At 42.3% G+C, this 24,397-nt stretch overlaps 1 protein-coding gene across 2 annotated transcripts in view; it reads left to right on the top strand.

Annotated features, from left to right (window-relative positions):
* Window positions 1-322: 322 nt before the first annotated feature.
* The window catches only part of SEC22C (SEC22 homolog C, vesicle trafficking protein), a 40,212-nt gene continuing 16,137 nt past the window's right edge, over window positions 323-24,397 (top strand). The window contains exons 1-5 of one of the 2 annotated variants that reach the window (XM_072652052.1): window positions 323-1,583; window positions 7,127-7,336; window positions 11,188-11,351; window positions 13,117-13,296; window positions 15,314-15,432. In XM_072652052.1, coding sequence (XP_072508153.1) covers window positions 7,155-7,336; window positions 11,188-11,351; window positions 13,117-13,296; window positions 15,314-15,432 — 645 coding nt within the window. In that variant the 5' untranslated portion in view covers window positions 323-1,583; window positions 7,127-7,154. Of the gene's footprint in view, window positions 1,584-6,624; window positions 6,896-7,126; window positions 7,337-11,187; window positions 11,352-13,116; window positions 13,297-15,313; window positions 15,433-24,397 lie in introns of those variants that run through there. The other variant, XM_072652064.1, reaches the window with a different exon arrangement.

Here is a 24,397-nt window from a genome sequence, read left to right as displayed (position 1 = left end):
TTTTAAAGTCTTTTCTTCAGGCTGAACATCCCTTGTTCATTTAAGTGATTTTGACATGGCTTAACCTTGAGCCCCTGTACTATCCTATTTGTCTATGTTTGGACAGTCCAACTTACTGATGTTTTTCCTAAAATGTAGAATCCAGAACTGGACACAATACTCCATATTTAGTTTGATCAGGGCAAAGTACAGCAGAATTGTCACTTATCTAGTCCAGGATACTATGTATCTCAGTACAGCAGAAGACTGCATCAGGTTTCTTGGCCGCCATATCAAACTCTTGACTCATCAAACCTGTAGTCTGTGTGGAAGGGTGTATTTAGGAGGAAGATCACAGGAGCAGAGTTTTAAGGTTGGACCAGGATCTTAGAGGTCATCAGATTCCAATTCTGAATTTTACAGATGAGGAAACTGAGGCCGAGAGAAATGGTAAGTGGCTTGCCAAGTTCACAGAGTTGCTCTCTGCGGCAGGGTTCGAGTCCAGGTCTTCCAGACTCCAGGTCAACTCTATGGCACGTTTTGGTTTGAGTAAGAAAAGTTCTCAGTCCCTTCCATTTCTGACGCTGTTTTCTCGGGTTCTTCCCCAGTGACACTCTGCGTTCTAGGTTCTCGGTGACATCTCCCCGACTTCTGGCTCTTACAGTCTACGTTCCAAGTCCACGCTGTCCTCTGGTTCTTCCCACTCTAAATCCCCGGTGGCTCCTGGCCCACTCTGCGGCCTCAGCTCCGGACACGGACCTCGCCTTTCCCAGCTCCTCTGACAGTCCATCTTCAGGTTCAGAACCCGCTTTGGAGAGGAAAGGCTCCTGGGTGGGTGGCAGCGCCTTCTGCCCAAGCCCTCAGATCCTCCGGGGGTGGCAGCGCGCCCAGCTGCTGCCCGCCTCCTCGGGGATCACTGCCGGGAGAAGGCTGGGCTCGGGAGCCGGACCTGGGCCTTCAGGTCGCACCTTCCATCCCGGAGGCAGAGGAAGGAGCCTGGGACAGAGACTTTTGGAAGGGTCCCTGGAAATCATCTGTTCTAGCCCCTTATTTTACAATTCGGGAAACTGAGGTAAAGGGACTTGTGCCGGTTCACTTGGCTCTTGAGCGGCAGACTGGCACGTAGTCTGCGCTTAATAACTGCTGACTGACTGACTGACAAGCCCTGCTTCGCAGAAGTTCTGGCGATCCCCAACCCCCTCTGCCACCCCTGTCTCTTTAAGAATCTCTCGCTTCCCGCCAGTTTCGCCTTCCGCCCCGCCCCAGAGGCGGGGCTAAACCCTTAAAGCCGAGATAATCCCCGCCCTCTGCACGCGCCGACGCTCGCGTACGAGTGTATGTAGGCAGGGGGGCGGAGGGAACGACGGTTTTGCCAGATTACACATGCGCACACGAGCTACCGGCCCGCGAGGTGTGGGCGGCCAAGCCAAGCCCCGCCCCCTCATAGTCCTTCTCTTTCCCCTCCCCCGTGGACCCAGGCGGGACCAGCCGCCCAGCTATAGGCAGCAGGTAGGGGAGGGCAAGAGAGCCAGGACCTCGCAGAGACTGATTGACCAGGGATCTCGGTGACACGGAGACCGCGGCAGAGGGAGCTCAGAGGCGAAGTAAGACGGCAGGGCCTGGGGGCCTCCGAGCGTCCGTTAGCCGAGCCCCGCCGCTCGGCAGGGAGGGGCTGGCGGGAGCAGGGCGCCTGCGCACAAGGGAGCGGTTGCGGGAGGGCGAGGTCTCCGCGTGCAGGCGTGTTGACGAGGCGGGGCTTGAGAGGAGGGGCCCACCCGGCCGGCCTCCGCGCGGGGTGCGTCTGCGCCTGCGCGGCAGGCGGCGGGGGCGGTGGGGGGAGAGAGGCAGGTGTTGGGGATGCCCGGATCGGTGCAGAAAGGCGTCTGTGTGCGGAGTGCGATTGGGGGCGGGGCGGGCAGAGACTCGATTTGACGTGGAGATGGCGAGAAAGAGGGGCGGCGTGTGCCCGGGGGCGGCGTGTGCCCGGGGGCGACGTGTGCCCGGGGGCGGCGTGTGCCCGGGTGGCATGTTGTAGGGCAGGGAGGGACCGGACCGGAGGATAGGGTAAAGTGAAGGAGGGCAGGGCGTCGGCCCCGGCGGGAGCGGGCTGGAAGGCAGGGATTCCCAGTTGTGTCCGACCCTGCAGGCCCGTGTGGGTTTTCTTGGCAAGGACACGGAGCGGTTTGCCATGTTCTTCGCCAGCTCATTTCACAGCTGGGGAAACTGAGGCACCCAGGGTGAAGTGACTTGCCCGGCGTCACACAGCTAGTGAGTGCCCGAGAAGATCGTCTTCCCGCCAGGCCCAGCCTCTGAGTCTGGGGACCCCTGCCTGCAGGCTCACCTGGCATTGTCCTGCCCTCGGTGTGCCCGCCCTTGGTGTGCCAGCCCTCTGTGTGCGTGCCCGCCCCGTCCGGGCAGGTCTTCTTAGCGCTTCTGGCCTGCTTGGGGAGGTTGAGAGCAGCGCCGGGAGGAGCCACTTCTCCTTTCCGCCCCTTTTTGACCCATTGATCCTGTGCCAGGCAGGGACACCCGCATCGGACCCGCGTGTTTATGTATTCATGCGTGCGGGTGCGCTGCGCTCTCGCCCGCGTGCTGGCTTTCCCCTTAGGTTGTAAGCTCTCTGAGGTCAGGGCCGGCTCTTGTTCCTGTTCCCGTCCCTAGCACTTAGCACAGTGCGTGGCACACGGTTGGGGACGAATATTTGTTTATTGAATTAAAATGCTATCTGTAATGTACTTGCATCAGTAGTGTTCACACAAAGGCCCCCCCTTTGAGCAAATCCAGCATATACGTATATGTGTCTATGAACATTTAAACTTACAAATATATTTAGGGCTAAGGAGGACCCTAGATTTCCAGTCTACTTAATTTTAAATTATGGAGTTTTTTATTTACTTTACAAAAGGATTTGCTACATTATCAGTGATTTATGATAGGACTCTTAGATAGCAAACTTCCCTAGTATGTTTAAGAATTTGTAAGAAATTGACATGGCAGGAATTGTTTTTGAAGGAGTGTAGTAGCTGTTACATGAATCTGTATGTACATAGTCAGCTTTTATTATCAAGGTGGATGGGGTTATTGTCAGTACTTGGAGAATCTTTGATTTCCAGAATGGTCTTTAAAGTTACTGTGGCCCATAAAATTCAGCTTGCAAATGAGCTGCTCTGAACTTACAGAAGTTCTGAAGACATATGGTCAAGGACTTGTGTGGAGGATTGGGGTTAATACGGATAAATAGAATGTGTTAAAGCAGCGATCACATATCCCAGGTCTTGGTTCACTTGCCTTAAATTAACTCTTAGTGCCTAAAACATAGTAAAGGTGACTGCTTTTTCCTTCCTACCCTGATGGAGGTACTAAAAATTAGCAGTGAAGGAAGTAGGATTAAGGGGAGAAATAGAGAGCAAGATGGCTAGCTAACAACTGAGTACAATCAGAAAACCATAGAATGTTAGATTTGAGAGGGACTTTAGATAGAAATTACAGGTTGATAGGACCAACTTCCTAACAATTAGAGCTGTGCAAAAAAAAAAAAGTGGAAGGGATTACCCCTAAAGATAATGAGTTCCCCAACATTAGAGGTCTTCAAGTTGGCTGACTACTTGTTGGGAAGGTTGTAAGGGGAATTCCTGTTTGAGGATAGGCTTGAAAATTATTCCTGAAGTCTCTTGCTGTTCCAAGATGCTGATTCTATGATCTGTGTTGTTACCATGAAGACTTCTTTTGGCCAAACCAACCTATGTGTAAAATAGGTCATTTTTTTTTTCCTGTAATGGAATGAGATTTGCTTATAAATCTGGCAATATTTTAATTTTAAAAAAAGTTCTTATTTCTATTGATGCCTTTGATAATTTTTTTCATTAAGTAAGTGTCTATAGATATTTTTGAACTCCGTATGAGATTATATTTTAAGGGGAGTAATCCAAGTTTGTTTTAGACTTTCTCACTAAATTTAGTGCTTTGTAGCATTATTCTGCTAAGTTATTGTAAGAGGGATGTCTTGCTCCTTCAGTCCCAATTAATGTAAAGATATTTATGCCCTAATGCCTTTATCAGGTGTAAATGCCTCTCTGAGTTATGATATTATCAGAAATGTCCATTAGTTGTAAAGAGTTCCTAAAGGCTCTCTTGAGTCAAAGATATAAACTAGGTACATACTGAGAGCTGATGATGATGGACAGAAGATGTCTTGTGGGTGCTTGAAGAGAATAAGTCATATACCCTGTGGGGCTTGGATAAAATAGCAAGCCAGTTCAGAAACCAGTGTAATGGTGGAGTAGCTCCTAACAAGCCCCAAAGAGGGAGTCTTCTCCTCTCTCTTCATCTTCCGTCCCACTGCCTCCCTCCACTAGAGGATGATCATTTGAACTTAGCTTGGATGATTTCGATTTCCCATCAATCTGTAGCAGCATTGGGAGCTAAGAACAAATTAGAAAAATGGAGAAAAGGTCATCTACACCCCACACCCCCATCCCTTGTCCACTTGGAGTCCAGCAGACAGTTACACACACCAAAGGAGAACTTCATGAGAGCTTCACAAAGGGAGAGAAGGATCTCTGAGGGGTTATGAATTTACCTTGGTCCATATGAGCTCTCTTAAGTTTGAGCCCACTATCCCCAGGACTTTGTGTGTATCCACGAAGGGGAGAACGTATCCTAGACTATTGGAGTGACGCTTTGTTCTGCCTGTTCTTGCTACCTTAGTGAATACCTGTTGCTAAAAGCTAATTAACACTGGCTAACTGATGATCAGTGGAGAGCACACGGATGGGGGCTCATGAGACAATGTGGTAGAAATCATCTTCTTGCCTCTGAGAATTCTCGGTCCCTGAAGAGAAAAGTAGTTAAACTTCTGAGAAACCAGCTTTCCTGCAGAGGTTGGGGAAGTGAGTCTGGAGGGTATATTAGACCACAATTAATCCTCAGGTTTTACTTCACTTTCAGTAACTGAAAAGATTAACCTGTATTTAAAGTTTATCCATCAGATACAAGTTTCATGAGTTGCCATTGGCAAACAATTAAAATTACAGGTGACTTGAAGGCAGCAGAAGATCGATAGCATCTCTAAAGTTTTTATTGATATTTTTTGTTTTAATGTGAATGTCACTTCTGAATTTCTCTCACCTACACAGTTGCTTTCTTGTATTAACAATTTTTAAAAAGACCAAGGCATCTTATACTAATAACAATTTCAGTTAAAGAAGCAGAGGGAAGGATATCAATTCATGTTAGGTATAAATGGAAAAAAGATAGACTAGTTAGTATTTAAGAGGAGGGCAGCTACTCCCCATAATTCCTAGTTCTGCTTCTGGGATCAAGTGGAGCAGATCTAATACTATATTCTGGTGTATTCGAAAAACAGAAATTGTGATTTCCTTTAGTCTTTTCTTCTCCAGCCTTCTGATCTTTGCATGGTCCAGTCCCTCAGCCCTTCCCACTCCTTCGCATCCTTCTCTGAAGGCTCTTGGGCTCTTTGGTGTCTTTATAATGCAGCACCCAGAACCAAGCAGAGGTGTCAGCCATGTTGCCTGGGGCTTCCCAAGGGTGGTCCGAACCAGATGAGAATGAAATAGGGAATACTTAACAAACTAAATTTAAAAACCAGTAAAATATACAGATTAAAACGTAAAGCTAATTCACCATGCAATCTTCAGGGATCTTTATGTATACAGTTTAGGGACCCCCATTTCTACCTGAATCTTATACCACTAGAATAGAACACAGACTGTTCTCTCCCTTCTCTTGGATATTTTCCTCTTAATGCAGCCAGAATCAAATATTAGTCTTCACCATGTTGCATGGTTGACTTGGAGTGATTTTGGAGTCAACTAGAATCCCCAGCTCCTGTTCACTGAACTGGTGTCTAGCCGAGCCTTAGCCCTTTGTGGAAAAGAAAGGGCTTCTTTGGTGGCAGAAGGGGAAGTGCAGTCTCAAGTGAGGGTAGTCTTTTATATTTAAGAGGTACTCCTGAGTTAAGGGTTATCTCTTCTGTGTTCAGTTGATGCTTACTTGGAAACAATTTCCCTAAACTATTAGATTTCCATTTTTTTCTTCATAAAATTTATGTTTTTCCCACACATAGGTATCAGTGTCTCCTGAAAGAAAAAGGTTAAGAGAGAACAAATGTCAACCTGCTCAGATTGGTTTCTCACTTACACAGAACTTCTAGAAATTTTGTAGCAATAGGGGGCAAAAGGGGTTAAGAGGAAAAGAGAAGAGAAAGTAAAGGTATTATTGTAAATGGACTTTTTGAGGAGTTTGGCTACAAAAAGCAGAAGAGATGGGACAATAATTATCAGGAATAAGTAAGGATTTTTCTTTTCCGGGATAGGGGAGACACGGGTGTTTGTAGGCAGTAGGAAATGAGCCAGTAGACAGGGAGCGACTGAAAATAAGTGAAAGAGTGGGGATAATGGAGGGAGCAATCTGTAGGAGGAGATGGGATGGTAAAGGAGTAAGGCCACTTCATCATGAAAGACAAGAGTGAAGGAGGAGATAATGCAGAAGGCACCAGAATGATAGGAGATGAGGAAGAGGGGAGAAGAGGGAATTAATTTACAGTGAGTGACCTCATTTTTTTCTGCAAAATGTGAAGTGGATTTTCAGCTGAAAGGGTGGGGGGAGGGGGAGATTTGAGGAGGGATGAAGAGGTTTGAAAGGCCTGCTGTGGGAGTGGGCTAGTAAATTGGTAGGGAGGTATGTAGTAGCATTGCCTAGCAGCAGCAAGAGTCCACATGAGGCTGCATAGCATAGATTTGTAGCAGACCCAGGGTGGTGACACGTTCAGACTTGTGCTTTAGGGAGATAATTTTGACAACAGATTGAAGAATGGATCACAATGAGGAGAGACTCGAGGTGGGGAGGACAACATGCTGACTCCCTAAGTCAATGTGAGCTGCTTGAGAGACAGCAGGTAGAGGCTGTGTTGTGTTTGCTGTTAGTGTCCCCATCTCTTGGCCCAGAGCAAGATGAGGGGAAGAGAACTGAAGGAGACATGAGAATGGAGATGGGGGATCTGTGGTCGTGGTTGGAGCCAGGAAACGAAAGAGGAGAGATACCCCAAAGGGCCAGACATGCAGCTGGGAGCCTCTCCTGGCTGCTGCAGATCACACCCTTTAACAAGATGTCATTTCTTTTTTTTCAGGGAGTCCTCATGAATTCCTTTTTGGACCATGTCCATGATCCTTTTTGCCTGTGTGGTACGGGTGAGAGATGGATTGCCCCTCTCTGCCTCCACAGATTTTCACCATAACCAGGACTTTTTGGAATGCCGAAAGCGGCTAAAAACATTGTCTTTAATTTTGACACAGTTTCCAGGTCGAGGGACTGCAGAGGGACATGACCTCAGTATACAGTAAGTTAGTACTTTTATTTTTCTGTAATAGTCATTAACCTGATAGTGATACATTAAAATTTAGCTTTCTTTTACTCATATCCTGTATCAATTAAACATTTTGATTTACTACATCTTGATCAAGTCTGGTGCCAAAAATGTTGATCTGATATTTTTACACTGATTTGAGAATAATGATGGCTAGCATTTACATTGCCTTTAAGGTTTACAAAGTACTTTACATGTGTCAGCTCATTTGGTCCTTATGACATCCCTGTGATGTCAGTGGTATTATCCTCATTTTAGAAACTGGAGGCATAGAGGCGACTTTCAGCTGGCCAGAACTTCAGCTCAGGTGTTCCTGACTGTAGTTATTACTATCAAGGTCACATGGCTAGTAAGTGTCTGAGGCAAGACAATTTTTCTGACTCCAAACCCTGAGCCCTGAACTCTGTCCTTCTTAGAATAGTAATAAGAAGAGGCCATTCTTTTCCTTTCACATTTTAAGTTTTATAAATACCTCCCCACAGCAGTCTTGTGAGGTTGGAATTGCCCTATTATTAACTTACGTCTCTGGGACCCAGGGAGGGGAAGTGATTTGCCTAAGGTCACACCGTCGGTAAGGAGCAGACCTAGGATTCCAAGCCAGGTCTTCTGACTGCAATCCCATTGTCCTTGCCTTCTGTTCTGAACTGAAGGTTTGCAGCCATGCAGTCCACCCTGAGGCCCCCCAGGTTCCCCACCCTTGTGCAGCCTGTGTCCTTCATCTTCATGAAAAGGTAAATCCAACTCCGTGTTTTAACCAAACAAAACCCATTGATGTAGGTAGTTTGTGTGAAATTCAGGTTACTGATTTAATAAGCTTGCCTATTGGTTTCCCTCTTTAGCCCTAAACTACCACTTCTACCCTAGCTTAAGATACGCAATAAATTGACCAGCAGAAGTTATTTCTTGAAGCACACTCTAATTACAACTTAGAGAATGCAAAGAGGAAAACCTTAACCTAGGAAAGCACAGCCGTCTGGTGCCATTTGGTAGACAACCCAACAACCTTCACTAATTATACCATTGTAGAATCAAGGATGTTCAGAATGTTGACCCAGAGTCATCAAGGAAACATGTTCAACATCCTTTGTTTACAAAGACAAGATAATTGATAATCTATATTAGAGTTCAATAAAAGATAGATTAAAAATAAATTTTAGTCCCTCAGTTGTGCACAAAAATCTCTCATTGGCAATTCCTCAGTCCTCATGAATGCCATGCAAATCATGTGTTGTTGTAATATTTTTCATTTTTACATTTTTTTGGTTTTTTCTCTCATATAATTTAGTCATGACAATCGATTGCCTATCAATCAATATTTCCATACTGTTTCCATACCACGATTCTTCTAGCTGTTATTCCTAGGCTTTGGCACTGAAACTTTGAGCTCCCCAAATTACTATTGGGCTTCAGGTAAGGCTGAAGTCAAAGAGGAAAGTTGTTCAGTGGATACTTAATTTGCTAAGTCCGTAGACGTGGCATTTTGTTTACAGCATCTTCACCCGAGGACCTTTCTGATTTGCTTCCCATTGGTGGTGATTCTAGCTTCAGTCCCTTTTCCCACTGGGATGGAAAGCAGGCATTTATTATTAGTCAGTCATTTCTGAAGTGCCCACCAAGTGCCTGCCAAGCAGGGGAGGGTAAGGGAACCACAGGATCTTGCAACTGCTGCTCTGCAGGCCATACTTAAATAATCTTTGGTTTTCATTTTCATCATTGTAGGAATTATGTGCTTCAGTATTTCAGACAAGTTCTTTTCACTCTGAAGTTGTCAACCTAGTTTAATCTGCCCAAAGTCGGTTTGGTATATTGATGAGACACTTCCTCTTAGGGGAACTGATTATTAAAGCTCAGATTGGAGAGTGTGTCTATCACCATATTATGAAGTGTTACCTTTTAAACCTACTACATGCAGAGTCAGAGAAACTTGGACTAGGGGCTGGGAACCTGACCTGTGATTTCCCTGACATAAGGAAACTTTTTTCAGCAAGGCAGGTCTACACAGATTCCGAATCCTAAAGTCTTAGAATTGCCTGGTGCATTGAGAAGTGAGGCGACTTTCAGCTGGCCAGAACTTCAGCTCAGGTGTTCCTGACTGTAGTTACTACTATCAGTCTTCCGAGAAGTTTTGTGCTTCTTATAAAACGGACTTCTTGGTATCAGGAAAGAAGAACTTAGTTTTTCTTTTCTAGATCTGTAATGAGCTTATATTAGGTAAGTTTTTTGGGGTGGTGGAGGAGACTGGAAGTTGCCATGTTTCAGTCAAGGATTGCATAAGTAAAAACGCAAGCAATTTTAGTTAAAAATACACGTGAAGTCCATTTCCTCACTACCTTTCTGCTCTGTAAGGTTGGAAGTACTATGTCTCATTTTATAGACCAAAGCAAGGGTTCTTTCTCGTGCAGTAACACCGCCATCTTGTGGAAGTTTAGTGCATTTCTTTGAAAGGTTTTTAGAGCCATGTTGTAATCCCACAAATAGGGCAGAAAGGTCCCACCACTCTGCTTGCTCTCCATAAAAGTCAGGGTTTCTCAATCATGGAAGCTTTGGCTTTGGTCACAATTGTGCCACCGTATCTGTGGTTCTTCTCCTGTTCTTCTAAATGGAGCAGGAATCCCATAATCCAGTGTGGAGAGTAGTAGATCCTTTGGTTTCTTAATTGCTGAATTTTAAAATACTTGTTTTAAGAGGTGTTCTTGTTCTAGTGTGTAGAACAAGTCTGTAGAACACGTGTGTAGAATTTTGTTTTTATCTTAAGAACATTTGAACTTTTTTTTTTAACTCGTAGGACAACTAATTAAGTAAACTGTATCTTGGGTATCATGTTAATTTTAATGCAAACAAAATAAGAACAATGCAAAAGCTTTTAAAATGAAGAGCTAAGGGATTGAGCAGCTGTTTACTAGCCAGGAGAAAGAGGTTGACTCCAGTTTTCCCCATGTGGTAAATGGTATGGAATACCCCCTTTCGCTTGGCCTAGGAGAACAAGAACAGTCGGGAATTGCTCTGAAGTGGAAAGGCAAGGAGCATTAATTTTCTTTTTTAGTGGAAAAACTTGGGCAAGAATAGAGCCAGATAAAATTTTTAGATATGGTTAATAGTCATTAAAGCTGGCTAATAGTAAAATTTTAAAAATGTAGTAGTTGTAATTAAAAACTTGTTCTAAGAAATAAACCTAAAATAGCCAATTAACTAAGACCATGTTTTAGTAATAAGGCCTGTTTGGGCTTAGGTCTTTCAGCCAAACTACTTATTGTCTGTATTTGTATTGTATTGTATTGTATGTGTTTTATATTGTAATTGCCGGCTATATACCCTGTGCTTTGTTGGGGCGCCTAGGTGCCAGCTTTTCTATGACCTGAAGGCACTGACTGTTTCTTCAAGGAGCTCTGCACAGATGCTGCCTTTTTGTTTGTCCTTAAATCTTTCCCTGAATTCTCCAGCTCTCCCTCCTCCAGTTTTCCTCGAGCATTGTGGATCTTTCTCTTGCCCCAACCATGCTGTCATTTGTATCTTATTTAATCATGACTGTGCCTTTCTTCCTTGTTAGATTGTGAGCTCCTTGGAGGCAGGGACTGTATCGTTTCTCTTTTTATCCTCAGTGCTGCTCATAGGACCTTGCACATGTTATATTATATTATACTAGGTATTTACTTTATCTTTGAACTGGGCAGACATGATATAGACACACAAAATCATTAGAGAATGACTCAAGGCAAAAGAAACGTGTCTGTTGTAGAAGAGGTGCTGTATACACATGTTGTGGGATTCGAAGTCAAGTCACTTGTTGTGTGCTGACTGGCATACATATGATGCTCTCATTTCAGTTTTGACTCTTCTGGACCCATCGCCTGCATGGGGATCTGCTCCCGCAGTTATCCTGTGGCCATGGCCTTCTGCTTTCTGGAGGCCCTTCGGTGGGAGTTCACAACTTCCTATGACAACACCAGTATAGGCTTGGCTTCCAGACCATATGCCTTTCTCAAATTTGGTTTGTAACTTCCTTACTTATTATGAGTACTATCTTCTGTTTTGTGTTTCACAAGCTGCATCTTTTGTTAAACCATTCTACATATATTGTATACAAAGTTAGATATTAGACAAGGTGATTCTAATCCAGGGATGGGGAACCTGTGACCTTGAGGCCACATGTGGTCTTCTAGGTCTTTGGGTGTGGCTTTTGACTGAGTCCAGGTTGTACAGAACAAGTAGTTCTATTAAGGGGATTTGTTCTGTGAAGTTTGAATTCAGTTAAAGGGCCACACTTGAGCACCTACAGGGCCACATGTGACCTCAAGGCTGCAGGTTCCCCACTCCTGTTCTAATCTAATAGAGGGATAGACATACAAATAATGAATTAGGGTAGCGTCTTTATGAATGGTGAAAAGGGGATGGATTTGAGAAATACTGTGGAGGTACAGCTGAGAGGAAGGCAGAGAAGGTAGTGAGGCCATGTGAAGCTTGCTGAAAGAACTGGGCATGTTTAGCCTGGAGAAGAGAAGGTTTAGGGAGATTGAGGGCTATCTTCAAGTATTTGCAGGGCTCTCAAGGGAAGAGCCATTAGACAAACACTCTGCTTAGTCACAGAAGGCAGAACTAGGAGCTATGGGCAGATATTTAGACAGGCAGATCTGGGGTGAAGTGGGAAATCTTTGGAACAAGTTTAGCTATCCCAAAGTGGAATAGGTTCCTCTGAGCTGGAAGTTTTCAAGCAGAAGCTCAAAGATCACTTGTGAATGGCTGATCTAGGTGGCTGTGAGAGTCCTAAGAACTCCAAAATTCTGTGATTCTATAATCCTGAGTCACCCGCAGAGAGATAGTAACTGAATCAATGGGACTGGAGCAGGGGGCCCAGGACAAACTTGGGGAGCACCCAGGCTTAGGAGGCAAGAGATGGAGAACTGTCTTCAGGCTAAACACCTACACTTCCTTTGTCTGTCACCCAAATCACATGGTTTTGTCCCCTGCTCCCACCTTAGCTCTTTTGAATTCCCTGCAGAACTGAACACAATGCTGCCTAATGTCTGACCAAGGAAGAGTACAGCAGGGATTCTGTGTCGCATGCTGTGGAGATGTATGTGGAATTGTTAGAGGCTCTATCTGAAGTAATTTTTTATGTAATGAGAAAATCAGAGGGCACACCCTAGTGTAGGGTTTGGGACATTCTGCTGGTATTTAGTAGTTCTGTATTTCTCTTGTGTAGTCTTCCTTAACCAAGTTACGTCTTTACTGTCTTCCTCCTTAAAATGAGGTGATGTGCTTTATCTAATATCCTCACCTGGGTTGATGTGGCCAGGTGGTCCCCTTCCTTGACACTGTATATCTTCTTCCCTCAGTTTCACCCTTGGCTGAAGATTGTCTTTCACATTATGTTTTTTGCTACTTCTTGAGGGTTAGCAATGTTACTTGTGAAAAAAACGAATGCTAACCAGACTGCTTTGCCAGTGTCAGTATGTTGTTCAGTATAATTCACACACTTACCAAGATCATATAAGGGACTAATAAATACTGTGGTGCTTTGTCCGTGAGGACCGGTGTTCGAATATCAATAGAGTAGGTTACTAGTGACAAGTGCACATTCTTTGATTCTGCTGTAGAGTATGAGAGTAGGATAGTATATTCAGAACATGGGTTGTTTGCTTCCTTGGAAATGTAAGCCTCATTTTGTAAATTCTAATAAATTCTAAATCCATATCAAATACTATTCTGTACTCTGCTGAAGTTGGTTAATTGTTTTGTTTTGGTTTTTTTTACAGATAGTGTCATTCAGAAAGTGAAATGGCATTTTAACTATGCAAGTTCTTCTCAGCTGAAGAACCACTTGGAAAAGATTCAGGAAGAGCTGATGCTCCAGCCTCCCCTGGTCCTGAGACTAGAGGACACAGAAGTGATGAATGGGCTGAGAAATAGTCACTCTCCGATGCAGGTTGAATATGGTGAGTGAACGGAATGTGTGCTCTGTGATGGTGTGTGGTGATGATAGAGGAATGATACTTGTGCGCATCACTTTTGCCCACATGGTTTATATTTATGTGTAAAATGAATACACACTGGCCTTGCCCTAGAACTTAAGTGAAAAACAATTCTATTGCTATTTGGATTTTCCTGTGAATAAATTGTGTGAGTAAAGATCGCACTGATACCAGGGAAACTGAACAGTTAATGTGAATGGAGAGGCAGCATCCTGTACTGTAGAGAATATAGGATTTGAAATCAGGAGACCAGGATTCAAATCCTACAACTGATGCTAATGAGCTCATTAGGCCTTAAGTCACTTGCCCTCTCTGAGCCTCAGTGACTTCATCTCTAAAATGAAAGGCTTGGGCTGGATCCCCAAGCTCTCTTACACCTTTTTACCATGAAAGTTGTGTTTCATTAGGGCAAGAACAAGTAATTGTGGCTTCTTGAGGGCCTCTTTGTACAGTAGACATGAAGTTCTGGCAGATTGTCTCAAATTGGAAAGCTTCAAGTACCGTTCTGATGCCAGATTGTCTATTGTCCAATGACTAGCTTAGTTTAGGATGGTGGAGGCCCTTATCAATAGGTTGGATTCTGGGTAATGAATTATTTGGCCGTGGCCATGCATGAAACATATCCTTATTATTTGCCCAGCACACAATTATTTGTAATTTTATCATGACCTGCTTATATAAGAAAATTGATGTTCTGCTTCTGAGGATTTTGGTTTCCCAACTTGATAACATACATGACCGTTATCTATGTTTCTTTTTACCCTAAATTTATGACTCAGGTTTCTTTTCATGTGACATTAAAAAATCTTAGGTTATCTCAAGTTAAACTGAAAGTACAAGTAAAATAATCTTTTTTCTTCTAAACTCTTGGGTGAGTCACCATGCCAAGTCCCTTTGTTGGCAAAGCTGGTTTGCTACTTGAGGTCACAAATGTAGCAACTTGAGTTTGTAGAACAATACAAAAATCTGGTCTTCAGCTATGTCCTCTCACTGTGAAAAAGATGTGTTTAGGAAAGGGATGCTCTAGTAGATGTGACTTTGCTTGAAACACAAATCCAACCAAATTCCAGAAAGTTTAAACTTAGTCCTTCTTTCTAGGACATTTGACTGTGCTTTGGCTCAGCCTCTTGTGTCTCAAGGCTAGAATCCTAAAAAGGTAGCATGTTCAGCTCTAATTGGGGAAGCCTGGAATTGCTCATGGGAACTCTAACACACTAACAGTAGCTATGGGTTTGATTGTTATTTTGTGGTGAGTGTGGGGACAAGAAAGGACGATAAGAAGGGAAAAGATGGTGATGGCGCACCACTGTCTGTGGGCATCATGGAAAAATCAAGAACCAGATCACATGGTCATTTGTTCTGGTCATTCCAAGAGCGGCTTATACGTGGAATGTTTCCCTTTTTACCAAAAAGTCACTAAACATTTTGAAATAAAAAGACATTTGATGGGGAGGGGGGGTGGAGAGAGAGTGAGAAGAGAAAGGCCAAGCATATTTTTATACCCATGAGAAGAAAACTAGAATGTTTAATGTGACAGATGTTAAATTATGTAACCAAATTGCTTGTATGACTCTACAACCCATATAAAAATAAAGCTATAGCCCTCTTTGTTATCAAAAGAGGTTGCTTTCCGTTGAAACCTAGAAAAATAGCTCCAAGACCCCTGTTTGGGTGAGGCAGGGATGTCCAGTGTTGCAGCAAAGGCAAGAAGAAAAGCCCCTGTGAGGCCTAGATCCTTTCTGTCCCTCATTTTCCACTTTGGTTTTTTTGGTTCCTAACCATGCTTCCATTTGTATTAATACACCTATAATTATGTCTGCAGCATGATTTAAATTGTGTCTGCGATGTAATTTAAATTATGTCTGCAACATAATTATAATTAGGGGAAGTGTGGTTTATTTAGCTTCTCCTTTATGTAGACGCTATGTAATCAGAAATGCTTTTCATTAGGAACTTAATATTATTATTTTAAATTATGAAGCTCCAAATTACCGGATGAAGCCAGTGACAGCCCTGGGGATTCTGTCTCTTATTCTGAACATCATGTGTGCTGCTTTGAACCTTATTCGAGGAATTCATCTAGCAGAGCATTCCTTTCAGGTAACTTTTTCCTTCTTTTTTTGGGATTTTAGGGTGGTCAGCAGGAGAAGAAATTGATCAGGAAGTAGTCTGTTTATTAGGCTGTATGGCTGTGGACATTTTGAAGGTCTTAAAATGAAAACGCTCAAAGGAGGTAGTGTTTATTTTAATAACTTGGTATGCTTAGAGAGATGAAAGTGATTTTGAACAATCTGTTGGGATCTTAAGGAGACTTTTTTTGGCTGATTGCTGAAGGTGGAACTAGAAATAATTGATAGAAGTTGCAAGAAGTCATTCCTAAATTTGATTATGGAAGAATTTCCTAAAAATTAGCGTGGAATAGCTGCCTCCAGAATTAGGGGGTTCCCCCTCACTGAAACTCTTTGTGCTAAAGGTGGATGATCAATTATCAGGTATGTTGTAGAATGGATGCTTGTTTAAATAAAGGTTGGACTCTTTCCAAGGTCCCTTCCAGCCCTTAGATTCTGTGCTTTTTATGGGTTTCTTTGCTGTCTGGAGCAAATTAGGCAATTCTTGCTGTGGCTTTTGGGCCCCCGGTGGACATGGCAGGGTTTGGAGTGTCAAATGGAACTTCTTCTTTTACTGTTCCACCCCCGACCCCACTCCACTTCCCTACTTCTATTGAGGGATCCCGATCCTTCCAGTCACTTGGGTTCTCAACCATGGAGTCATTCTCAGCTTCTGATCTGCTTCTTCCCCTGTATTCATGCAGCTCCTGAGCCTTGTCACTTATGTCCCTTTTTACTTCTGTCCCAACCAGCCTATTTCAGGCATTTGGTGGCAGGTGTAATTGACAACGTGGTGATAAGCTGGAGTGGTCAGAATGTCAAAAAGCTTTAGGGTCATGCTATAGAACAGCCATCTGAAGGAACTGGGGATGCTTAGCCTGGAGAGGAGGAGCCGTGGGGAGTGGGGACGAGATGGCCCAGGAGCCATCTTGAAGTATTTCAAGAGCTATCTTGTGGAAATGGGATTAACCTTGAGAGGGGGAGAAACTAGGAAGGGAGAAGTTTCAGAAAAGCAAATTTCAGCTAGAAATAAGGGAAACTTTCCTAAAAACTGAAACCATTCAGAGGTAGAATGGGATGCCTTGGAAAGTAGTGGGTTCTCCTTCATTGAAGGTCTTCCAGCAAAGGCTGGCCACTTTTTAGGGATATTGTGGGAAGGGATTCTGGGACAAGTAGAGGGGGTTGGATTAGATGATCTCTGGAGTCCCTTTTAACTCTGAAATTCTATGGCTTAAATTTTGTAATAATGTTTAGAGAGACATCTGTAAATGCATTATACATACGTATATACATCCACACGTACAAATGTACAAATGCGTGTGCATACACATACATAGGTAGGTAGATCGATATGAATTCTATGTATTTATAAATCCTGTTTGGATAGTGTCTAATATGTATTTAGGGGAGGTCAGCAGCAGTTCTGTGTTAATATAACTAACATCATATCTAGTGCTTGACTGATGTCTGGAAATACCTTTTCCCAGTATTGTTTATATGTACTCAAATAAAAACAAATCTTGTCCTTTTAATATTAATGTAAAGATGGCTCTTTGGCAGGTCCTCATCACTCAGACTGTAGCCTGCTGATTGGTCTGCCTGCCACAGATTTCTCCCTCTCCAGCCCATCTTCCACTCAGCAGTCCAATTAATCTCCCTAGAGTGCAGGTCTGATCATGTTACTCATCTGTTCATCTCCAGGATCAAATACAAAAATGTCTCTTTGGGGATTAGAGCCCTCATAGTTTTCTCCCTTCTCCTCACATTTCCAGTCTTCTTTCACTTTACTCCTCCCAATATACTCTGCAGTCCAGTGATGTTGGCCTCTTTGCTGTTTCTCATACAAGACATTCCCTTTCTCATCCCTAAGCATTTTCATTAACTCTCTCCTGTGCCTGGAATTCTTTTCCTTCTCTTCTCCATTTTCTGACTTCTCTGGATTTCTATATGGAATTATATATTTCTATATAATCCTAGGTAAAATCTCACCTTATCCTGGAATCCTTTCTCAATCCCCTTAATTTGAGTGCTTTCCCTCTCTCAGTCACTTCTTACTTATCATGTAAATAGTTTATACTTTGTATTTATTTACACATTTGTCTCTCCCAGTAGATCTGTGAGCCTCTTGAGGGCAGGGAAAAATCTTTTACCTTTTTTTGTTTCCCTGCTCAGCACAATGCCTGGCACACAGTGAATACTTAATACATTCTTGTCAACTGACTGACATTTAACGAGAATATGCAGTCACTTTGTCTTGTATTGATTTGATTATTTTTTGTCACTTTTATCTTTTAATGTCAGTACCAACCCACGATTCATTCTCCAAACTCTTTATCTGTCAGGTTTTGATCTTACCATTCTTTCTTTTGGATCTAGTCTTCTACTCAGCTTTGGTAAAGAAAGAAATTTTTCATTGTAAGAATAGATTTTAGTGATTTTGAAATCATTTTTTAAAGTATGTAATTCTAAGTCCTCTACTCAAGCCCTATCATGATTGCTCTTGGTGGTGTAGAGGCGGCCTTGAATGCTTGAAGGCTGTGCTAGTAGTGCTCAAGCTCTGGTAGATCCTGATATACTGGAAATCTAAAGAACCAGTCTGGCCAAGTATAGAGAGTCTCGTTACCAGAAAGTTGGTGTCTCCAGATGATGAATACTTAGTGGTTCCGGTAGTTCATGTAGCCTACACATTAGTGGAGGTATTGCATCCTTTACTGGTAGAAGGAAGTACTCACACCACTGACGTTATCAGTCTTGGTGTAGGGTCTGATGAAGTATTTCATCATACAAATGGGTAATATTTTTCCAATCAAGTATTAACTTTGCCTTTAACTTTGGAAAGAAAAAAGTACTTTGGTTGTTTGTCAAAAGGGGAAGGAATGTTCTATGTTTCTGGGTGATTAGGGAGGTCCTTGAACTGTTAAGCCCAGTTTGCTGCTGGGTCCATGTTCTTAGCATGCTAGGACTTGCTGGAATTTTTACCTGTAAGCATGGCATTGAGCATGTAGGGTCACCTCCAAACTCATGACAAGACATTGGATGAAGACATTAATGGAGCATATATTTATAAACATACATAAAAATTTTGCTTATAGGTATATTTTTTTTCTGCCAGTCAACTGGCATTTATTAAGTGCTTACATAGTTATATCTTGCTAGCTCAAAGGTCTTATTCCTATACTATGCTATAGCATGGTGGTGACCTTAGGTTCTCAAAGGCAGTGCCAATATAGTATAAGCTTTGACAGGTTTTACCATCCTAAAAGGTCTTGGAGTATGGCCCAAGTGACAGAGTTGTGCCTGGGTAAGTACATAGAGGCTGGTCACCAGTAGCTTGGTGTCTAGGAGATGAATTCTTTGGCTGTGGAAACCCATGAAACAAAGCCACAAAATAGTCTTCAACTCTGGGTAACCCTCATTCTGTTCTGGCGATGTCTGGGGCAGGTAACAATCACATAGTCCTATAAACATTAATTTATTTGTTGACACTCTAAATGTAGGATCCTTGTGCAATAACCAATAAGTCAACATAGTGCCAGAGGAACTGAATCTTTCCAATATTGACATTCTTACCCTAAATGAAGCCGGAAGGCTTGAGGAAGTTACAGCTAAATGAAAGGACTATTTGGTTCAATTCTAAAAGCATTCTTTAAGGGCCTATGTGTCCTGGGCACTAGGGGATGCAAAGGCCAAAAGGAAACAATATACACTTTGGGAGGTGGGGTGAGGACAGCACCAACAACCTGGAGTATCCAGAAATGCCTTGTGGAGGGGGTGGGGCTTGAGCTGAATCTTCAACAGAATTAGGGTTTGAAGATTAAAAAAAAAGAATATTCCAGGCCCAAGGGGTGGTTGGTGAAAGTCATAGGGATGGGAGAGGGAATTTTGTGTGCAGGGCACAGTGGGCCAGTTTGGACAACGTAGAGGAAAATAATCTGCAGTAAGTGTGGAAATATAGATTGGAGCCAGTTTGTGAGACTACAGTTCTAAGCAGAGCAGTGTTTATATTTTATCCTAGAGGCAATAGGGAGCCACTGAAGCTCTTGGTTCTACTGTGATGATTAGTTGTTGACTATGAGAATGTATTTTATTCACTTCACAGAACAAAATGCAACCTAAAGGCTCTTCTCCACCAAGTCTACTCTCATGTATTTTTAAGGTCATACAGGATTCCTTGATAGACGCAACAATAGAAATAATTTTGTTTGTCCTTGAATTATTAATATCAAGCAAGGCATTAAACTGAGAGATGTAGACTCACCACGGGTGTTTGCCATTGTCATGGAGGCTGTCCTGTGTGGAGCTCAAGTATAAAGGATAAAATACTCCACATACAATCAACGTAATGTTATCTGCACACAGGAGTATAAAGAGCTGAAATACTGCAGAGCTCCTTAAATGAGATTCACACCAAATGTCCACACAGGAAAAGACAAAGGGCCTGTTGTCTAGGCCATACTGTATATCTCACTGAACTGTTTTTTCAGTACACATATCTAAGAGAAGTACGTCCCTACTTCCAAGGACCCTGAAGCTGCTTCTCTAAAAGGGCTGTCTGGGAAGAACTGCCCACAGGGGTGCTTTATCCCCTATCATTTCTTTATCTCACCCCGATGGTTTCAGGATCTCCCAGACCCAATCCCTGAGAAGACCAACATGGCTGTCCATATTATTTGGGTGAGTTGAAAGTTTCCAGTATACAAGCCTGTCAGTCAGATGGAGGACCAGTAGATTTTGATATCTGCCCTGTTTCTCTCCTCTCCATGTCCCTGACACTGCCTGGACATCTTATTTGTTCGCTTACTAAAGATTCCTGGGCCTTTCTATTTGCTCTGCTGCAGCACCCTTAGAACGATTGGGGTTTTCTATCTCCCTACAACTGCATGTGAGTTCCTTGAAGGCAGGAGCTGTCTTCATTTTTTTTTCTCTTTTTATCCTTAATACTTGGCCCATAGTAAATGCATAATACATTTTTTTCCTTGTCCATTTAAGTGGATTATGAGTTGGGCCCAGATTTGAATAGCAGGAAGAGAGTGGGCTATATTTTGTCTGATAAATTATTCAACCACTCCAAGGCCAGTCTTTAAACAAAAAGACCTTTTTATCTTTTTAAATAGTATTTTATTTTTTTCCAATTATATTTAAAGATAATTTTCAACATTAATTTTTTTGAAAGATTTTGAATTCCAAAGTTTTCTCCCTCCTTCCCCTCACTTCCCCAGACAATGAGCAATCTGATACAGGTTACACATGTGCAGTTATGTAAAACACATTTCCACATTAGTCATGTTGTGAAAGAAGAAAAGAACAAAAAGGAAAAAACCATGAAAAAAACAAAGTGAAAATAGTGTTCTTTTTAAAAAATATTTACTTTTAATCTTCAACATTCATTTCCACAAGATTTTGAGTTCCAAATTTTCTCCCCATTTCTCCCCTCCCCATACCCCATAACACCTTGCATTCTGATTACCCCTTCCCCCAATCTACCCTCCCTTCTGTCACACTCCTCCCTTCCCTTATCCCCACCTTCTCTCTTTTCTTGTAGGGCAAGATAGATTTCTGTATCCCATTATCTCTTTCTTATTTCCCAGTTCCATACAAAAACAGTTCTCAACATTTGTTCCTAAAACTTTGAGTTCCAATTTCTTTCTGTTCCTCCCTCCCCACCCATCCCCCCTGAGAAGGCAAGCAATTCAGTATAGGCTATATATGTGTAATTTTGCAAAAAACTTCCATAATAGTCATATTGTGAAAGACTAACTGTATTTCCTTCCATCCTATCCTGTCCCCCATTTATTCTATTCTCTCTTTTGACCTTGTTCCTCCCCTAAAGTGTTTACTTCTAATTACTCCCTCCTCCCATTTGCCCTCCCTTCTATCACCCCACTTCTCCCCTTCTCCCCTGCTTTCCTGTAGTGTAAGATAGATTTTCATACCAAATTAAGTGAGCATGTTATTCCCTCCTTAGGCCAAATGTGATGAGAGTAAGCTTCACTTTTTCCCTCTTACCTCCCCCCTTTTCCCCTCCATTGAAAAAGCTTTTTCTTGCCCCTTTTATGAGAGATAATTTGCCCCATTCCATTTATGAGAGATAATTTGCCCCATTCCATTTGTTCCTTTCTCCTTCCAGTATATTCTTCTCTCCTTAATTTTATTTTTTAGATATCATCCCTTCCTATTCAACTCACCCTGTGCCCTCTCTCTGTATAATGTGTATAATCTCTCCAACTACCCAAATACTGAGAAAAGTTTCAAGAGTTACAAATATTGTCTTTCCATGTAGGAATGTAAACAATTCAGCTTTAGTAAGTCCCTTATGATTTCTCTTTCCTGTTTACCTTTTCATGCTTCTCTTCATTCTTGTGTTTGAAAGTCAGATTTTCTATTCAGCTCTGGTCTTTTCATCAAGAATGCTTGAAAGTCCCCAATTTCATTGAATGACCGTTTTTTCCCCTGAAGTATTATACTCAGTTTTGCTGAATAGGTGATTCTTGGTTTTAATCCTAGTTCCTTTGACTTCTGGAATATCATATTTCAAGCCTTTGATTGCTTAATGCAGAACCTGCTAGATCTTGTATTATCCTGATTGTATTTCCACAATACTCAAATTATTTCTTTCTGGCTGCTTACAGTATTTTCTCCTTGACCTGGGAACTCTGGAATTTGGCCACAATATTCTCTTTCAGGAGGTGATTGGTTAATGCTTTCAACATTTATTTTACCTTCTGGTTCTAGAATAATGAGGGTACTTTTCCTTGATAATTTCATGAAAGATGATGTATAGGCTCTTTTTTTTTATCATGGCATTGAGATAGTGCCATAATTTTTAAATTGTCTTTCCTGGATCTGTTTTCCAGGTCAGTTGTTTTTCCAATGAGATATTTCACATTATCTTTTATTTTTTCATTCTTTTGTTTCTGTTTTGTAATTTTTTGGTTTCTCATAAAATCATTAGCCTCCATCTGTTCCATTCTAATTTTTAAAGAACCGTTTTCCTCAGTGAGCTTTTAAACCTCCTTTTCCATTTGGCTAATTCTGCTTTTTAAAGCATTCCTATCCTCATTAGTTTTTTGGACCTCTTTTGCCATTTGAGTTAGTCTATTTTTAAAGGTGTTATTTTCTTCAGCATTTTTTGGGTCTTCTTTAGCAAGCTGTTGAGTTGCTTTTCATGATTTTCTTGCATTGCTCTCATTTCTCTTCCTAGTTTTTCCTCCACCTCTTACTTGATTTTCAAAATCCGTTTTGAGCTCTTCCATGGCCTGAGACCTTTGCATATTTATTTTGGAGGTTTTGGATGCAGAAGCCTTGACTTTTATGTCTTCCTCTGATGGTATGCATTGTTTTTCCTCATCTAAAAGGATGGAAGAAAATACCTGTTCACCAAGAAAGTATCCTCCTATAGTCTTATTTTTTTCCCCTTTTTTGGGCATTTTTCCAGCCAGTTCTTGACTTTTGAGTCCTTTGTCAAGAGGAAAGTATACTGTAGGGACTTATAAGTTGTCAGTTCCCCCAAGGTGGCACAATCAAGGGAGAGGAGTTTGCTCATTCCCTGGCCTGTGCTGTGGTCTGGGAGCAACCACAAGCTTTTCTGCCCAGGATCTGCTAGTAGGATTCTCTCTCCAAAGCCTCCACCAGCTCCACCATATCAGTGCTTTTCCTCACTCCAGGGCCTCCACTCAGGGTTGAGATCCAGATCAGCGGCTCGATTCCCTCAGGGTCTTCAGGCTGAGGGCTCCAAAAATGGACGATGCTGCTGCCTGGGGCTGCCTAGGGCTGGGGCTACGGCAGGACCCTGTTCCCTTCTCATCCAAGTGTAAGAGCTTTCTCACTGACCTTTGTAGCTGTCTTTGGCATTTGTGGATTGAGAACAGTGGGAACTACAGCTGCTACATGGGGTTCTGTGCCCTGAAGCCTGCTCTGGTCCTGTCTGGTCTGCGTTGCTCGTCTAAGACTGTGCTGCACTCCACTCTGAACCCAGTGCGATAGACCTTTCTTATTGGCCTTCCAGGCTGCCTTGGGCTGGAAATCTCTTTTGCTCTGTCATTTTGTGGCTTCTGCTGCTCTAGAATTTGTTTAGAGTCATTTTTTACAGGTATTTTATGGGCTGTGGGGAAAAAGCTTCTACAGATCCATCCTTCTACTCCATTATCTTGGCTCCACCCCCAAAAAATAGTATTCTTCAATCAGCATTCAGACTCTTATCAATTCTTTCTCTGGATGTGGATTTTCTTGGATCATTGAATTTTTTCCCTTACTTAGTAGTATTTTATTTTTTCCAATTACATATTAAGATAGTTTTCAACATTAGCTTTTATAAGATTTTGAGGTTCAAATTTTTTTCTTTCTCCCTCCTCAAGACAGCAAGCAATTTAATAAAGGCTATACATGTACAATCCTGTTCAACATATTTCCACATTAATCGTGTTGTAAAAGAAGAATCAGAACAGAAGGAGAGGACCACGAGAAAGAATAAAAGATAAAATAGTGTGTTTCAATCTGTATTCAGACTCCATAGTTATTTCTCTGGATATGGATAGCATTGTCCATCATGAAACTTTTGGACTTGTCTTGGATCAATGTATTGCTGAGAAGAGCTAAGTCTGTCATAGTACAGTGTTCTTACTGTGTACAGTGTTCTCCTGAATCTGCTCCCTTCACTCACCATCATTCTTTCCAGGTTTTTCTGAAATCTGCCTGCTCATCATTTTTCATATACCATAACTTGTTCAGCCATTCCCTGCTTGATGGGCATCCCCTCAAATTCCAGTTCTTAGCACCACAAAAAGGGCTGCTATAAATATTTTTGTACATTTCTTTTTCCCTTTTTTATGATCTCTTTGAGGTACAGACATAGCAATGGTATTGCTGGATCAAAGGGTATACATGGTTTTATAGCCCTTTGGGTATAGTGCCAAATTGCTCTTCAGAATGGTTGGATTGGTTCACAACTCCAGCAGCGA

This window comes from Notamacropus eugenii, chromosome 1 (assembly GCF_028372415.1).
Source record: "Notamacropus eugenii isolate mMacEug1 chromosome 1, mMacEug1.pri_v2, whole genome shotgun sequence".
Classification (NCBI taxonomy): domain Eukaryota; kingdom Metazoa; phylum Chordata; class Mammalia; order Diprotodontia; family Macropodidae; genus Notamacropus; species Notamacropus eugenii.
The sequence above is the reverse complement of the archived record's forward strand: the minus strand, read 5'-3'. Positions and strand labels throughout refer to the sequence as shown.